Source organism: Brienomyrus brachyistius, unplaced genomic scaffold (genome assembly GCF_023856365.1).
Source record: "Brienomyrus brachyistius isolate T26 unplaced genomic scaffold, BBRACH_0.4 scaffold82, whole genome shotgun sequence".
In the NCBI taxonomy this organism is placed as follows: Eukaryota; Metazoa; Chordata; class Actinopteri; order Osteoglossiformes; family Mormyridae; genus Brienomyrus; species Brienomyrus brachyistius.
The window spans coordinates 513,502-527,393 of record NW_026042357.1 but is presented as its reverse complement, the minus strand read 5'-3'; the positions used below and the strand labels follow the sequence as shown (position 1 = coordinate 527,393).

The 13,892-nt window shown below is 45.5% G+C and overlaps 1 protein-coding gene across 4 annotated transcripts in view; it reads right to left on the bottom strand.

Moving 5' to 3' along the window:
- The window catches only part of LOC125726977 (protein strawberry notch homolog 2-like), a 47,114-nt gene that overhangs the window by 30,970 nt on the left and 2,252 nt on the right, over positions 1-13,892 (bottom strand). For 2 of the 4 annotated variants that reach the window (XM_049003525.1, XM_049003527.1), the window contains exons 2-4: positions 4,475-4,676; positions 3,011-3,093; positions 389-488 (exon numbers count right to left, since the gene is read on the bottom strand). In XM_049003525.1, coding sequence (XP_048859482.1) covers positions 389-488; positions 3,011-3,093; positions 4,475-4,597 — 306 coding nt within the window. In that variant the 5' untranslated portion in view covers positions 4,598-4,676. Of the gene's footprint in view, positions 1-388; positions 489-620; positions 730-3,010; positions 3,094-4,474; positions 4,677-8,589; positions 8,668-13,892 lie in introns of those variants that run through there. The other 2 variants (XM_049003526.1, XM_049003528.1) reach the window with 2 other exon arrangements.

Below are 13,892 nucleotides of genomic sequence, written 5' to 3'. Positions count from 1 at the left end.
CCCTTCCTACACACCGTTCAGCGCTCAGGACCAACTACAGCGTGCACACATTAGCTATTAATACCGCTACAAGTCAAGCCAGCAAAAAGATAGTTCAAACCAGAGGCAGTGACCACAATTCAGGCTGGCATGGGGACTGCTATTACAGTAAATACCGTTATTAGTACAAGGTGGGAGGGAAGGTGAGGGTGGGTGGATAGCGGTGAAATATAAATCAGACCACATTGCTTCCTAAGAGCACTTCTATAATCCAGAAGGGGAAAAAAAACAAAAGGAGTCAGAAACTCTCTGCAAGGGACAGGAGGGGGACTGACAGCAAGCGCCAGTGAGCATTATGAGTCACCAAAGATGGACGGCGGGAGCGAGAGCAGGATCTCTCAGCACTCACCTGAGAAAAGTCTCCGTTGGTGGGCAGGCTAAAGTTTGTGAAATCCACGTCGTCGAATATTTCCGGGTGCATATCCAAAGCAGGACTTGAGTGGTATTGCCTAAGAGAGAGACACATAACAGAACAGCTGGTCAGACACAGGCATGTCACGCTGGTGTGACCTATGGACACGCCCCTCGTTGGCAACAACAAAACTCGTGGAACACACGAGGCAGGAGTGGCAAACACTCACAGAGGTTCCTTCATCACAACGTTGCCCGCATGGCCAGCCCTGTGGGCCCTCACTGCTCCCCGTGGCCTCCAGGCGATCCCCTGCGATCCCCTGCACTCCCTACTTGCCTACCGCTGCCTCCCAGACTGACAATAGCATTCAGCCCGTAGGCACGTCACATTATTGCCTGTCATTACACAATATTCAAGCCGGCTGGCAATAACCTCGAAGCCTTGAGCCTATAAATAGCACTGCAGATTCACAAGGTTCCCAGTTTATTGCTGCCAATTGATTCCGCACGTCACTCTGCCCTTACCGTCACGTGACACGCCGGCTCAAATCAAGGACAGCCATCGGTCACCCCAATGCTATCATGACCGTTTCCCATCCCCATAGGTCAGGGAGGTCACCTCTGCTGGACTCTGGCTGTGACAACCCCCTCGCATTCACACAGCAAGCCACCCCACGTCGTAATCTTCCAGCACTCCGGTCACATGACAGCCATCTCAGAAAACAATTGCAGCATCGTTTAAGAGAATCACTTCCTCATGGAAAATAACTAGCTTTAGACTAGGAAAGTCCAATTTTTACCCCGAAAGATGGAACGAAGCGCTACAGTGACAGCCTACATCCATTTACAGAGTATTTATTAACGTAAAAGAGCAATTTCCATTACCTCAGTCAGATGTCCGCAGAAAGGCAGCTAGGCGACTGTAGTTTCGCTTTGACTCAGGGTAAACAAGCCTATCAGGGTAAGGTAGTAATATCACACCATGATAACACTGCTCAGAAATCACTACACTTGGCACACTTCCACGTTGCAAGTCACCACGAAACACTGCAGGCTTTTTCGCATGAAGGTTGTTCTCTTCACACATAAAAAGGAGGAACATGTAAGCTTCTGGGTTCCACCTGAAGGTGGTCCATGGCATGCTTCTCTGGCCTGGAAATTGAGCTTAAGCACTGCTCGAGGAGGAGGTCTGCGGGCTCTTCTCTAACAACAATAGGGATTAAGCACCCTAACAAATGGACACCTCTCGTCCTTTTCATTGGCTCATACAATGACCTCCTGACCAAACCTTTAGAGATATAACTCTTCATTAAAGGGCAGGAATTTTGGCAAATGACGACACCCCTTTCACACTATACTTTCCTACCTCTGTGACAAACTCTACAAATGGCCAATCCCCCCTTCTTCAGGGGTAAAATGTCGTTATAAAGTCATTATCGAGGGAGGAAGAAAATCCAACTGTGGTTCAGGAAGCAGCCCCGCTGCTGACCTGTCAGGCTGGTGAACTTCTTGTCAAAACCAAGTGCAGCTTCAGTACGGCCACCGTTCCTGTGGGGGGCTGACGTGTCAAAACACTCAGATGGCAACGTCCACAGGGCAATGTCTAAAACTGCCATCTGCTCCAGGCATTTGGAACACCACTTTAATGTAATGTACCCGAAGGCCCTGCATTAAAGCCAGAGGCCACACCAGCGGCCACAACATGACAGTCTGGGTTGAGGTCTATGCCGCTTCACCGAAATGCTTTCCTATGCAGTACTGAGTCTGGAGTTGGTGTAGCCAATAGCCGAAAGGGTTTCGAGAATGCAGGGCTGAGAGAGAACAGAGCAGAATAATAAGTGGGGGCAGAAGAAGATACAGGGGCAGAGAAAGCAAAATGCAACAAAGAGCCAGAATTCCGAACAGAATTCCGAACTATCACTATCGTAATACGAAAAATAGCTCAGGAGATTTTCAAAGAACAAAAGCACTGGCGTCTCATTTAGTTTGGCTTCTTCTATCTGGGACAAACGCCCACCTCCTGAATCCACTAATGTATTCCCAAAACCAGGGGCCTTATGTTCTCCACATACCTAGAAGATAAAAAAAAAAAAATCGCATGACTGGGCTGTAGTGCCACTTGAAGGGGTGGGGGAGGTCGCCGATCACACCCAGGACAGGGTGCCATGAAAAAATAGGTTACTGAAGACATAAAGACTGGCAACAGGGTAGTTACATCCCACTGCAGGGTATCCAGAGCAAAGGTCCTGACGTGTCAGACCGGTTGATCGTGAAAGTTCGCTCATCAGGACACTCTGTGTCTTGAAGGCCAGCTGAAGAAAAGAAACTCCCAGTAATTCCCATTCTTTCTTCATAAATAAGACTTTTGAGACAGCATGATGCGTGAGACAATACGCTGATATCCACACGGGTGCCACAAAAAAAAGTAGCCGATTACCGGACTGTAACTCACACCGCCTACAAAAGTCAAAGGTTCGCAGGCAGTAAAACAAGCTTTTGACAGCCATCAAGAAAAAGACCTCTTCATACTGCCGCCGTTTTTTCAGACAAAGGCAGGGGAAAGCCTAAACAGACCGAAGGCGATGGAGGTAGCAAGTTTCAGAACAATCTCTATACTTACTGGTTTCCAGATTGCATAGAACTGGTCAAGTTGTATGCAGATTGCGGCGGGAATCTCCAGGAATTAGTGGGGTAGATCTGACTCTGGAGTGGGGGGAAAAAAGCTGGTTAAAGCACGACATGGCAAAGACCAGAGAGAGCGTGAACCGACTGGGACTGCGGATACACGGGGGAGAGCTAAGGTAAGAGAAAGCGTGCAGTAAAACATCGTAATCTGGGAAGAGTGCACACAGGGGGTACAAAGGGACACCCAGGGCATGTGGGAGGGTATGAGTGAAACAGGCCATAACCGCAGGGTGGGGGGTTCCAGGAAGCTCAGCTTTGGCAGATGAATGATGGCTACAGACCCTCTGACCTACTATGAGCCCCAAGACAAGGCCTGGTATTTAATCCTGCGCAATCAAAAGTATGGAACTTCAAGATGCTGATATTCCACTGGCGTAAAAAATGGTACTTCATGAATGACATCACAAAGCGAGGTGGGGTATGTTGTACTGAATTCGAAAAACGGGTAGTATATCGTAGGGCATGTTATGCACATGCAATTCATACGTCGTTAGTCAGCTAGATTAAGATCAGGCTTTTTCTTACCTTCTATTCAATATATGAACATTACAGCACAGGGAGTTATGCTAAAACATTTTTACTCTGTCACAGAAAAAATTGAGTATTGCAATTTTAATGATTATCGCTTTTCAAGATTTTGTAGTATGTTTAAAAAAGTTCACCTATGCTGTGTTTGCATGAGCACTGCATGCGTTCCCAGAAATGAGTTTGTTTCTGAGTTTGTAATTGTTTCATGGTGCTGGCTGTATTGTGTCTAGAGGCAGGCTATTTAATAATAATAATAAATCAATAATAATAATAATAATAATAATAATAATAAAAATCAATCCTTTATTGTCCCTGTGGGGAAATTCTTTACGCCTCCCTCAACTTGCTCTTGTAGAGCAAGCTGTCTGCGAAGGACAGCCCCCTGTTGGGGAGCCCAGGGAGCTGGGGCTTAAGGGCCTTGCTCAAGGACCCGCAAACGGGCTGAGGCTGGGATTAAACCGGCGACCTTGTGCCACACGCTGCCTCCATTTGTCCCACAAAAATCACAGATTTTCTCTCGGGGCCACCATCGCAACCCAGAGGCTAGTAGCGCCCACAACCAAGATACCAGTATGACCTTTACTTCTAAAAGTCTGGCCAGTAGGCCGTTTGGCTGGCAAATACCCCAGGTTCTGGAATAACTCTGTTAATTGTTTAAAACAACATTATTGTGTGTTCATGTGCTCAATAAATTAACCCCTGGCATTCAAGGAAGACTCTGACCCAGAATCGGTTCACGTGGCTTCCCAGGAACAGAATATATGAAAATACACTTCAGTTATCCTTCAGTGGGCACCGGTAATTAAAGAGCTTCCAATTGCAATTTCTAATTACAAACATGACAGAGCCCATGGTTCAACTCCAGGTATACCTGCATGGGCATGTGGAGCAGCGACGAGCTGGCCAGGCCATACAGGCCCCCCTCGAGCTGAGGGCCCTCCGGGTGCAGGAAGTCGTCCCCGTCCATGACAGGAGGCGCGGGCTGAATATGCATCAGGCTCCGGCTCGAGGCATGGCTGGCTGACGGAGCTTCTCAGACCATGCCCTTACTGTGGCAGAACACCATCCATGGCCTGCAGCAAGTAGAACAGGAAACATGGGATGCCGGTTCTAGCATGGCATTAAGTCAGAAAAATTTCAGTTGGGTGGTCATTTTGGGGTAGCACATATATATATACAGTCGAACCTCGTTACTACGTACTCCGGATACAACGTTTTCACCTTTTCAATGTACAGGTTTCTAATTCCCGTTTTTAGCCTATGTATTATTCCAATAGCAGCCATTGTTTACAGCGTACACCCTTACAGCGTAAACTTCGATACAACATCCAAATTTCTAGAGAAAATACGAAAACTAACCATCGTTACAACGTACAGCGCTCTCCCCACCCACCACAACTTCAGCTACATCTACCTGTATCTACCTGATCTTCGCCCGACAATGCACATTTGTCTATTGCGTTGTAACTTCCTGCGTTAAATGAGATGCCTTGACCGATCGTTACTGGACTGCGTAGTAATGGCTTGTTAAGTGCTCTGTGCGTATTCCTTGTTTATTAAACCTTGTGAAATACCGGTCATGCCGGTAATTGTGAATTCAGAATAATAATGGAAGTAAAGGATTTTATGATTTAATTTGACCAATATTTCATTAATATTTTCAGGCCAAATGCCAATTTGGATGCAAATGTTTATTTTAAAAATCCATTTTGAGCAGCCATTGTGTATTTTCGTTGCCGTTTATCGCCGGCCGGCACTAAGTAATCGTGAGTAATTTAAGGAAAATTTCAAGGATCCAAATGAGCTTTGTCGAATTATTTAACAAGTAATAATGTGTTTGTTTGTTTTGTAGTCAATTTAAGGGTCTGTTCTATTAAAGTTTTATCATTTACATGGATATTTCGTGAGTTCTTTCATCCATCTTGCACTAAGTGGTTACAACGTTCTATGCTTATAACGTACATGTTTTTGATATCCCATCTTGTACGTAGTAACGAGGTTCGACTGTATATATATATATATATATATATATATATATATATATAAAAAGGCACCTATAAAATAAGGGGATATTTAAGGTCCCTAAACGCTACAGCTCGACATTGTTGATAATTCAGGCAGTGATGGAATTATCAAATACACATTTCATTTATAAATTTCTTGCAGTGAAGGTAACAGGCTTACACTAAGAACAAGACTCCCAAACTTCTGCATGACTCCTGTTCTGAGAGCACATTTAGTTCAGCAGCACCATGAGCTCATTCTTTATCAGTATATCATCAGGGACAGAGAGCAACAGTTACGTAATAAAAGAGGTTTTTTTTAATCAAAGTTTGATTTAACTGAAATGCAAATACGATGGGGGGGTGGCCAATGTCAGACCAGGTTTCAGTCTAGGGTGGCCATAGCCACCCCTTGATACACCCCCCGCCCCGGATCTGCGTATGCATTTAAGCATCATAGCTCTTAAAAAAGCAGAAAAAAACATAAGAAATTCCACTATTCATCTCTCTACCAACTGGTTATCTCGTGCACCATCACAAAAAGCCTGGAACTGATCCCAAAAAGCACAGGCAAAAGGATAAGATGCCAGTCTGCTGCAGGGCGCGCGCACACACACACGCGCACACACACACACGCACACGCACGCATGCACACACACACACACACACGCACACACACGCGCACGCACGCACACACACACACGCACACACACGCACGCACGCACACACACACACGCACACACACGCACGCACGCACGCTCACACACACACACACACGCACGCACACACACACGCACGCACGCACGCACACACACACACGCACGCACGCACGCACACACACACACGCACGCATGCACGCTCACACACACACACACGCACGCACACACACACGCACGCACGCACACACGCACACAACATTTTTGGGATGCCATTTACCAAACAACATCTTTTTGAACTTTGTGAGGAAACTGAAAGGACCCCCATGCAACACATATGGAGAGGGGGTAGGATTCCAGCACAGCAGGTGTTATGCAACAGTGCCGGCCACTGAGCAGCAGCACAAGTCGTAAAATTTCCACACAAACACAAAAGCATTTCTCATCAGATGACTTCATAGGAATCCAACCGTCGTCACACACACAGCTGTGGTTTTTAGAAGAACATAGAGCTTGTGACATTCCAGTTAGTATAGGATGCACAGAGAAAAGATCTACCTCTGTACTCCACAAACTACGATCGATTAAGAAAGATAAAGACATGTTGAGGTCACGGCTCCCCCCCCCCACACATAATTTCTCGGGAATCAGGATGGCATCAATAGTAAACAAATTCTCATAGTGAAACTGAGCATGAGACTTGCACATCAAATAAGCACTGTGAGATTTGAGGAGGGAGAGAGGAAATTAGCAAATACCACGAGATGACATCAATGTGAGAAACACTTCATTCACATCAGCACAGAGACGTACCGTCGTCTTTCTTATTACTTAGAAAACAGAAATGTGTGAATTCCGCTGTATTACGAGAATGTTTTTTAACACTTTAAAACATCATGGGTCTCCTTTCCTAGTTAGAGTCATACACAGTAAAATGAAAATAAAAGCTCACAACACTGAGGTATATATTAGTGGGACATTTAGAGGATACCTGACAATAACAACAGTCAAAAGACAGATGGCCCTGTTAACGCTGGCCCAGCAGCCTCTGTGTTCGACACGGCTATTCCTGACGGAATTACGGGGGGGTGGGGAGCAGGGTACTCTGGGAAATCGAGAGGCTGGGAAAAAAACAGTGTGAGCGACCGGGCCAGCTGGATTACGCCACAGACCCTGCCGCTGCGTTTAATCTGGGGGTGATCGCACCCATGCTACGAGGGCCACGCACTCGCTTCTTGGGGCTCCCACATTCCCTGCACACTCTCCGTTGCCAAATTTAACAGCAAGAGTTGAAGCCAGCCTGTAATGAACCTCTCAGCGTTATGGGCCCGGGGCGTAAATCTACACCAGTGTTTCCCAACCCAGTCCTCAGGGACCCCCAGACTGTCCATTGGGAGCTGGGAGGGAGTGTGGACTGTTTGGCTGGAGCTCTGATCACCTTGACAGAAGAAGCAAACAGTTCCCTGTACGACATGACCCAGACACGGAGTGACCCCAGGCTGCAACAGCAGCCTGCTGCCCCCGCCCATCTTCCGCCTAGCCCCCACACCTGCCTCTCTGCGTTCAACAGTACCCCAGGCAGCGGGGTGTGCAACAGAACAACAGAGTGTCCTTCTGCAGGCAGACGATCAATAATGGACATTATTGGGCTCTGGAATGTCTTCTTCCTGTAAAGCTGTATTACCATTGCTGGTAAACAGTGGGGTAAAAAAAAAATTTTGAAAACAGCATCCAGTAGAGAATTTCCAAGGGAATATTGCTCCAAATATGTTTAAAATATATATATATATAAAACTGAAGCTGTTTCCCATTATGTCCTTGGTGTCTGTAGTGTCAAGCTACAACCATTCATTCATTAAAAATAGTTCACGCAAACGTTTGGTTTGATTTCCGTACTGTTTCCATGTTTAGACTTTGCTAGCCACTCTGATTAGGCTCCTGTGTTGAGGAAGTGCAAACATGGCCGCTCCACTGACAGACAGAATGCCGAGACTTTAAGAACCTTACGCCTTATTCCTGATTGCAGGTTAGCGTCAGGAGAAATGATCAGGTCGTCAGGGCTAAATGTCTCACTGCACGATCAGTCACACTCCCACCCATCCCGATCACGTAGGGAGCCGTCCACTGCCACATGCAGTGCAAAAGGCGGCATTTTAAAGACGCACAGCACACTGCGGTGCTCTGATTACCCAGTAAGATAACACTGACTGAACGTTTATACTAGTTTCACCTTTGTAATGTAAAATATCCAATGAGCCGCCACCACTCAGAAGCTGCAGTGCGTGTTTTTCCCAAAAAAAACAAACAAAACAAAACCAGTAGCGCACCTTGATTCAGAGGTCATGTCATGACTGCCTGCCAAGTGACGCACGCGGAAGTCACCTCGGGGCTGGGGTTGCTCCAATCTGCAACGTTAAGACACCATAAGGAAGAGGCCAGAGGTGGGGGCAGGGGGGGGTTCCTTTTAGAGCAAACTAGAAGGTTTTCATTTCGCATTGTTCCACATGCCTGGCTAGACAGAAATTATTTCAGTTTTCCTTTCACTAACCCAAGCAATGCTGTTTCTAATGGTGACTTACCCAACGGCTGCCTTGATGATAAAATCATGGGTAGTGGAAAGTACCTGCACATGAAGACACCAGTTCCAGAGGGCCAAACCTGGCACTGTAAATGTTCTGCCACTTATGAACCAGTCAAACACACGCGCAACAGATTTCCAAGATCAAGGCACACCTTTAATAACACTTAAAGCTCTCAAGCCTGATTATGATGATGACCCATCAGAGACAAATTAAAGAATAGTGCTAGCTCGTTGGCAAAACACAGATGTATCACATTAATCTTCGGGTGTTTTAATGGAGGTTTTGCAAACAGAATCCATTTAGGGGGGGAACCGGGGGCCAGAGGCAGCAAACACTTAGAAACGATTAACATACATAAGCAGGAGCATGGAGCTGAATTTAAGCAGAAACTCGCAAGGGTACAATACCCCAAGTTCTAGCATCATAAGGGGCATTTAAAAAAATTATAAATTTGAGCCACAGGCCCAGACTTTTACCAAGCTGCTCCCTCACTGATTTCCATTCCATCCAACCCATTACAGTGCCATATTTGACACAGAAGTAAAGAGGGACTCCCAGCTAGCAGGTAAAAAGCTGCCAAATTGCACTTTCCCTTAGAGCAGTTACTGGCCTTTATCTTACCGGATCTGCACTGAAGACGTCTCCAAACTGACAAGCCACTGAGAGGTAAGATACAGGAAGCAGCCTCACTATATTCTCAATTGGGAGCCCTTTTCCCCACCATGTAAATTATACATCAGCATCCTGCCAGCCTCAAAGGGAATCCGTCTGCTCGAACCGGCATGCCAGAAGCAGGTGAAAACAGCATTTACTCCGAAGGCATTAACTGCCAACGCTCAGCACTGATGCCATTCTGCTGACTAAGGGCATAAGGATAAACAATGTCTGAAATCCCAAGGAAATTTCAGAATCGGGACACAAATGGACTAATCGCGCGTACTTATGACATAGTTCCAGCATTAGTCCAGCATAGACACACTGGGAAAAGGCGATTCCACAAAACTCAAAGCTGTCACGTCTCAAGGTAACATACCCCGGGCACCTTATGAAACAGCCGAACTCCTAGAGACGGTTGGCGGACACACTGCATGCAAAATACCCATTTAAATGTTTTTACATAAACGATTCGTCTGGCATGTTTTTTTTTAATAAAAAAGGAATACTTTCTACAGAAATTCATTTTAATGGGGGGGGGGGGACTTGCACGTATACGTATAACAAAGAACGATTCGTCTTTCATTTTTCCTGCCTATTTTTCCTGGGGAAGGAACATTGGTAGGAAGGCTGTTGGACATGAAGCCACATGTGAGGAAGGGATACTTCATCGATGGCAGAGAAAATCCACCCGCCTTTTCAGAATATGGATGCAATCCCAGTATTAGGCAACACCTGAGATCAGCTGAATGTTGCAAATAGAAGGAAGTTTTAAGATTAAAGTTACATCAGAGCACATTGCCTGCCATAAACCTGCCACCGGGCGGATTAAGGAGGAGACTGGTGTGGCGCTGCTTCACTTTCGCGATGACCCATTGCCTGTGACATTTGGAGGTGGTCTTGGATGTCACATGGCCAGAGGAGCTGCCGTGCCGGCTGACGGGGAGCAGGGGGAGGGGGGACTTACCACTAAAGGATGGGAAAAGGGTGGGTGGGGAAGCGTCCGCCAGAAACCAGCCGGACGCACGGGGAGGTGCTTACCACCATTCTGTAGCTCCCAAACTGACACAGAGTAAAAGTGTGCGATATTTCTAATGCAAAGGGACATCTCTCATGGAGGCAGACAATGCTGAGAGGCCGAGGGCAGCGGAGACAGGTGTGCCTTAGGGTCATCTGGTTTCCCAGCTCCTCTCAGTCGCCCGCATCTGACCCCTGACATTAAACTGCTTTTGACTGATGAGAGCTTCAAAGAGCACTAAGAGTTCCCATAGACCACCAATACGAGAACTGTTTCAGTATGTCTGTTTATACATACACCCAGCACACATTCTCTCTTTTTCTCTCTCTCTCTGCCTCTCTGCACAATCACGAGGACCACAACCCATCTGCTGTAGGCTGCATTAAGAAATCAAATTTTTTAAAAAATGACATGTTAAAATAGGGCAATAACAGCAGTCATTGTGTGCCATTCAGTTACATCATTTTCGGTTCAGAACGCATAATGAAACGAACGAATGCCCTTCTTGACATTGGCGAAACCTAAATTTGCAACTTGTGACTGTGGCTGTGGGTTGGTTACGAATAGTGTTGCAGCGCTCAAAGACCCTCCCACATCACTTAAATCAGTAGTTAAAGAACATTTTGGTTTCCTGATAGATTGCACCAACACCAGGGAGAGAGCAGTTGATAAGACCAAGACCGTAATAAGAAACCACCTCTGCAAGTTAGTCTCCCCATGGCATTTTAGGCACTTTTAGTAAAAAATTACTAAGGCTAGAGTGTTTATTGCTACAGATACACAAGAGAACACAGGATTCAGTTTGTTATGGTTGTCTTTTGATTTTTTACAGTTTACAAATAAGCTTCTATCAGGTTTTGTTATTTAGACACGTCAACAGACATTTTGCCTTGTTTGGTTTAAAATGGTTTCTAATTGTGTTTGCAGTTTTAATGACGACTTCTAAATAAAATTATGCTTCTCTGCTGTACTGAGATGGCACCGTGAGCACAAAACTGAGACGCGTACTGAACAGTGAACTTTGCGTGAAAAGTTTCAGAACATCGATGATCAAACACTGAGAGCCGTGCAGCAAGATACCACCGACAAGCAGTTGCTAAAAGGATGCCCCCACAAATCTTGGAAAGTAAGTCATGGTGAATCCCTTGTGCTCATTGCTTATAGAGAAGTATCATAAACAGGAGCAGCGCATAAACGTTAAGGTTACTGAGGTCTAGCTGCCTCACAACATGCACTCAAACAAACAAGAAAAAAACTGCAACACCAAAGACTAAAAAAGAAACACTGTCTTACATTAACCAAAAATTTGAAAATAGAAAAGGGGAAAAAAGGATGCAGAAGTGACACAGAAAAATGAAATCACAACGAGACAGAAACAGACAGAATTAGGATTCCAAGTCAGGAAATGAGAGCCTATGTTTGGAAGTTTGAATCAAACTAGTCCAATTTAGCACACTTATTCACCATTGGTGCATCTACAGGTCAGGCAGTGAATGAAATGAGAGAATGATGTGAGAGAGACATGAACACCTCTCAGCACTGGGGGAAATTTATTTCAAGTCGGTCTTGCAATGTTCACTAAACAGCTGAAAATGTTTAAAAAAAAGAGAGAGAGAAATACAACCGACACTACTAACGTCGACATGTAAATCTGCAACAAGGTTTTAAAATGAATAAATGCAGAATAATCAGCTCAGGACTTCACATGGAGAAAAAACAAAGTCCTGGTATCAGTACGAACGCAGTTCAGGACGTGATGTTCTGAGTCAGGCTAAGGTGTCATCTCAGCTGGGTGTCCTTCCAAATCGGGGGAAAACTGACAAGGGCCATTTTTAAGGACTAAAGCCGACTTCCCAGGAACCACCTCTCTTCCCGCCCCACGTCGTTACTGCTCTAAATTAACGTTTGACAAAAAGAAGGATGACTTTCCTGTCTCCTTAGACACACACATATACATCAGTCCTCTACTACGGAGAACATCTGGTATTACCCCCGAAACCACAAATCCAGGCGTCAAAAGCCTCATTTGGAAGTAATTAGCATTCGACCAGCGTGTGTGCATTCACACCCCACATCTAATCTGAAGTTTCTGAATCTATCTGAATTATTCACATAACGTTCTCAGCATACACCAAAAGCAATGTCTGTAAAAGGTGTGGGAATTTAAACCTGGAATCTGATCCCAAATGTTTACTACAGACTTTCAATTTTTTTTTAATTATTGTACACAGACCTTTTGTTAACATTCGCTTTCTCAGAACAAAGAAAAAATACATTTCATGCACTGAACAAAGAAATCACTGTCTTATTAAAAATAGCAACAGTAACCCTTTTTTCTACAGTCATCTTTTTTTTTTGTTTTTTTTTTGGGGGGGGGGGGGGTCAGTTTATGTTTAATACATGAACCATTACCTAATGAACACAGGGATTCCAGGAAGGCAGAAATGTAGTTGAGACCATAACCCAATCCTGACCCCCACCCCACCACCACCACTACAACTCTCCATGCTCCATTTTAGGAATTTTTCTCTCTTAGTCCAATCAGCCTAGAAGCCATAAATGAAATTTATCACCAGTCCGCTGGAGGTGGAGAGTATCAACACAAAAGGACGCGGCGCAGATGGGGCGGTGAAATCAAAAGGCAGAAGGGCTCGTCACTCGCCTCAGGCAATGCCGGCTGCTCATTTACGCACCGGCCCGGCTGCAGAGAAGGTGCCCATGTAAGAAGAAAAAAAAAAGAGAGAGAGAGAGAGAGAGAGGGCAGCGAAGCATGATTTCAATGAAACGCAGACCCCTTTCTGCCCATCCGTCATGCCACTGACTGACTTTCAGGACTGTAATGCGTCTCTCAACAAATTAAGTGAGCGTGGCCATGGGCAGAGCTTCGCTTTCGGTTTACTTCACCTTCTGTGACAATTTCGTTCACAAGACATCTTTCACAGAAATGCTCAGGCAGCCTCCCCTGAGATGGAGACCAGTAAGGTTATTAATATTCTCCTGTCAATTTACATGGCGAGGTCACCTTAACTGACAAACCTATGAGTTTAAACCGTAGCTGAACAATTTCCGGTTTGAACAGCAAACCCCCAGGACAAGGCTGACCCTCAAACACGAGGCTGATGCTACTGCTTTGCAGTGCACAGGACCCGACATACTGGGTACATTCACCGCACAAATAACAAATGGAATCCAATGGTAGAGGAAATGACTGAACTGAAAAAACAGGTCATAACAACTTGTCCCGAGCTTCTTTCCTACCCTCCTCTCTTGCCTGCCCACTGGGGAGGGGAGGGGAGGGGGAGGTTTAAATAAGCAGTAGGGAAAAGATTTTTTAATGAAATGGCACTTAATTTGATGTAATTCAAAACAGAACCCC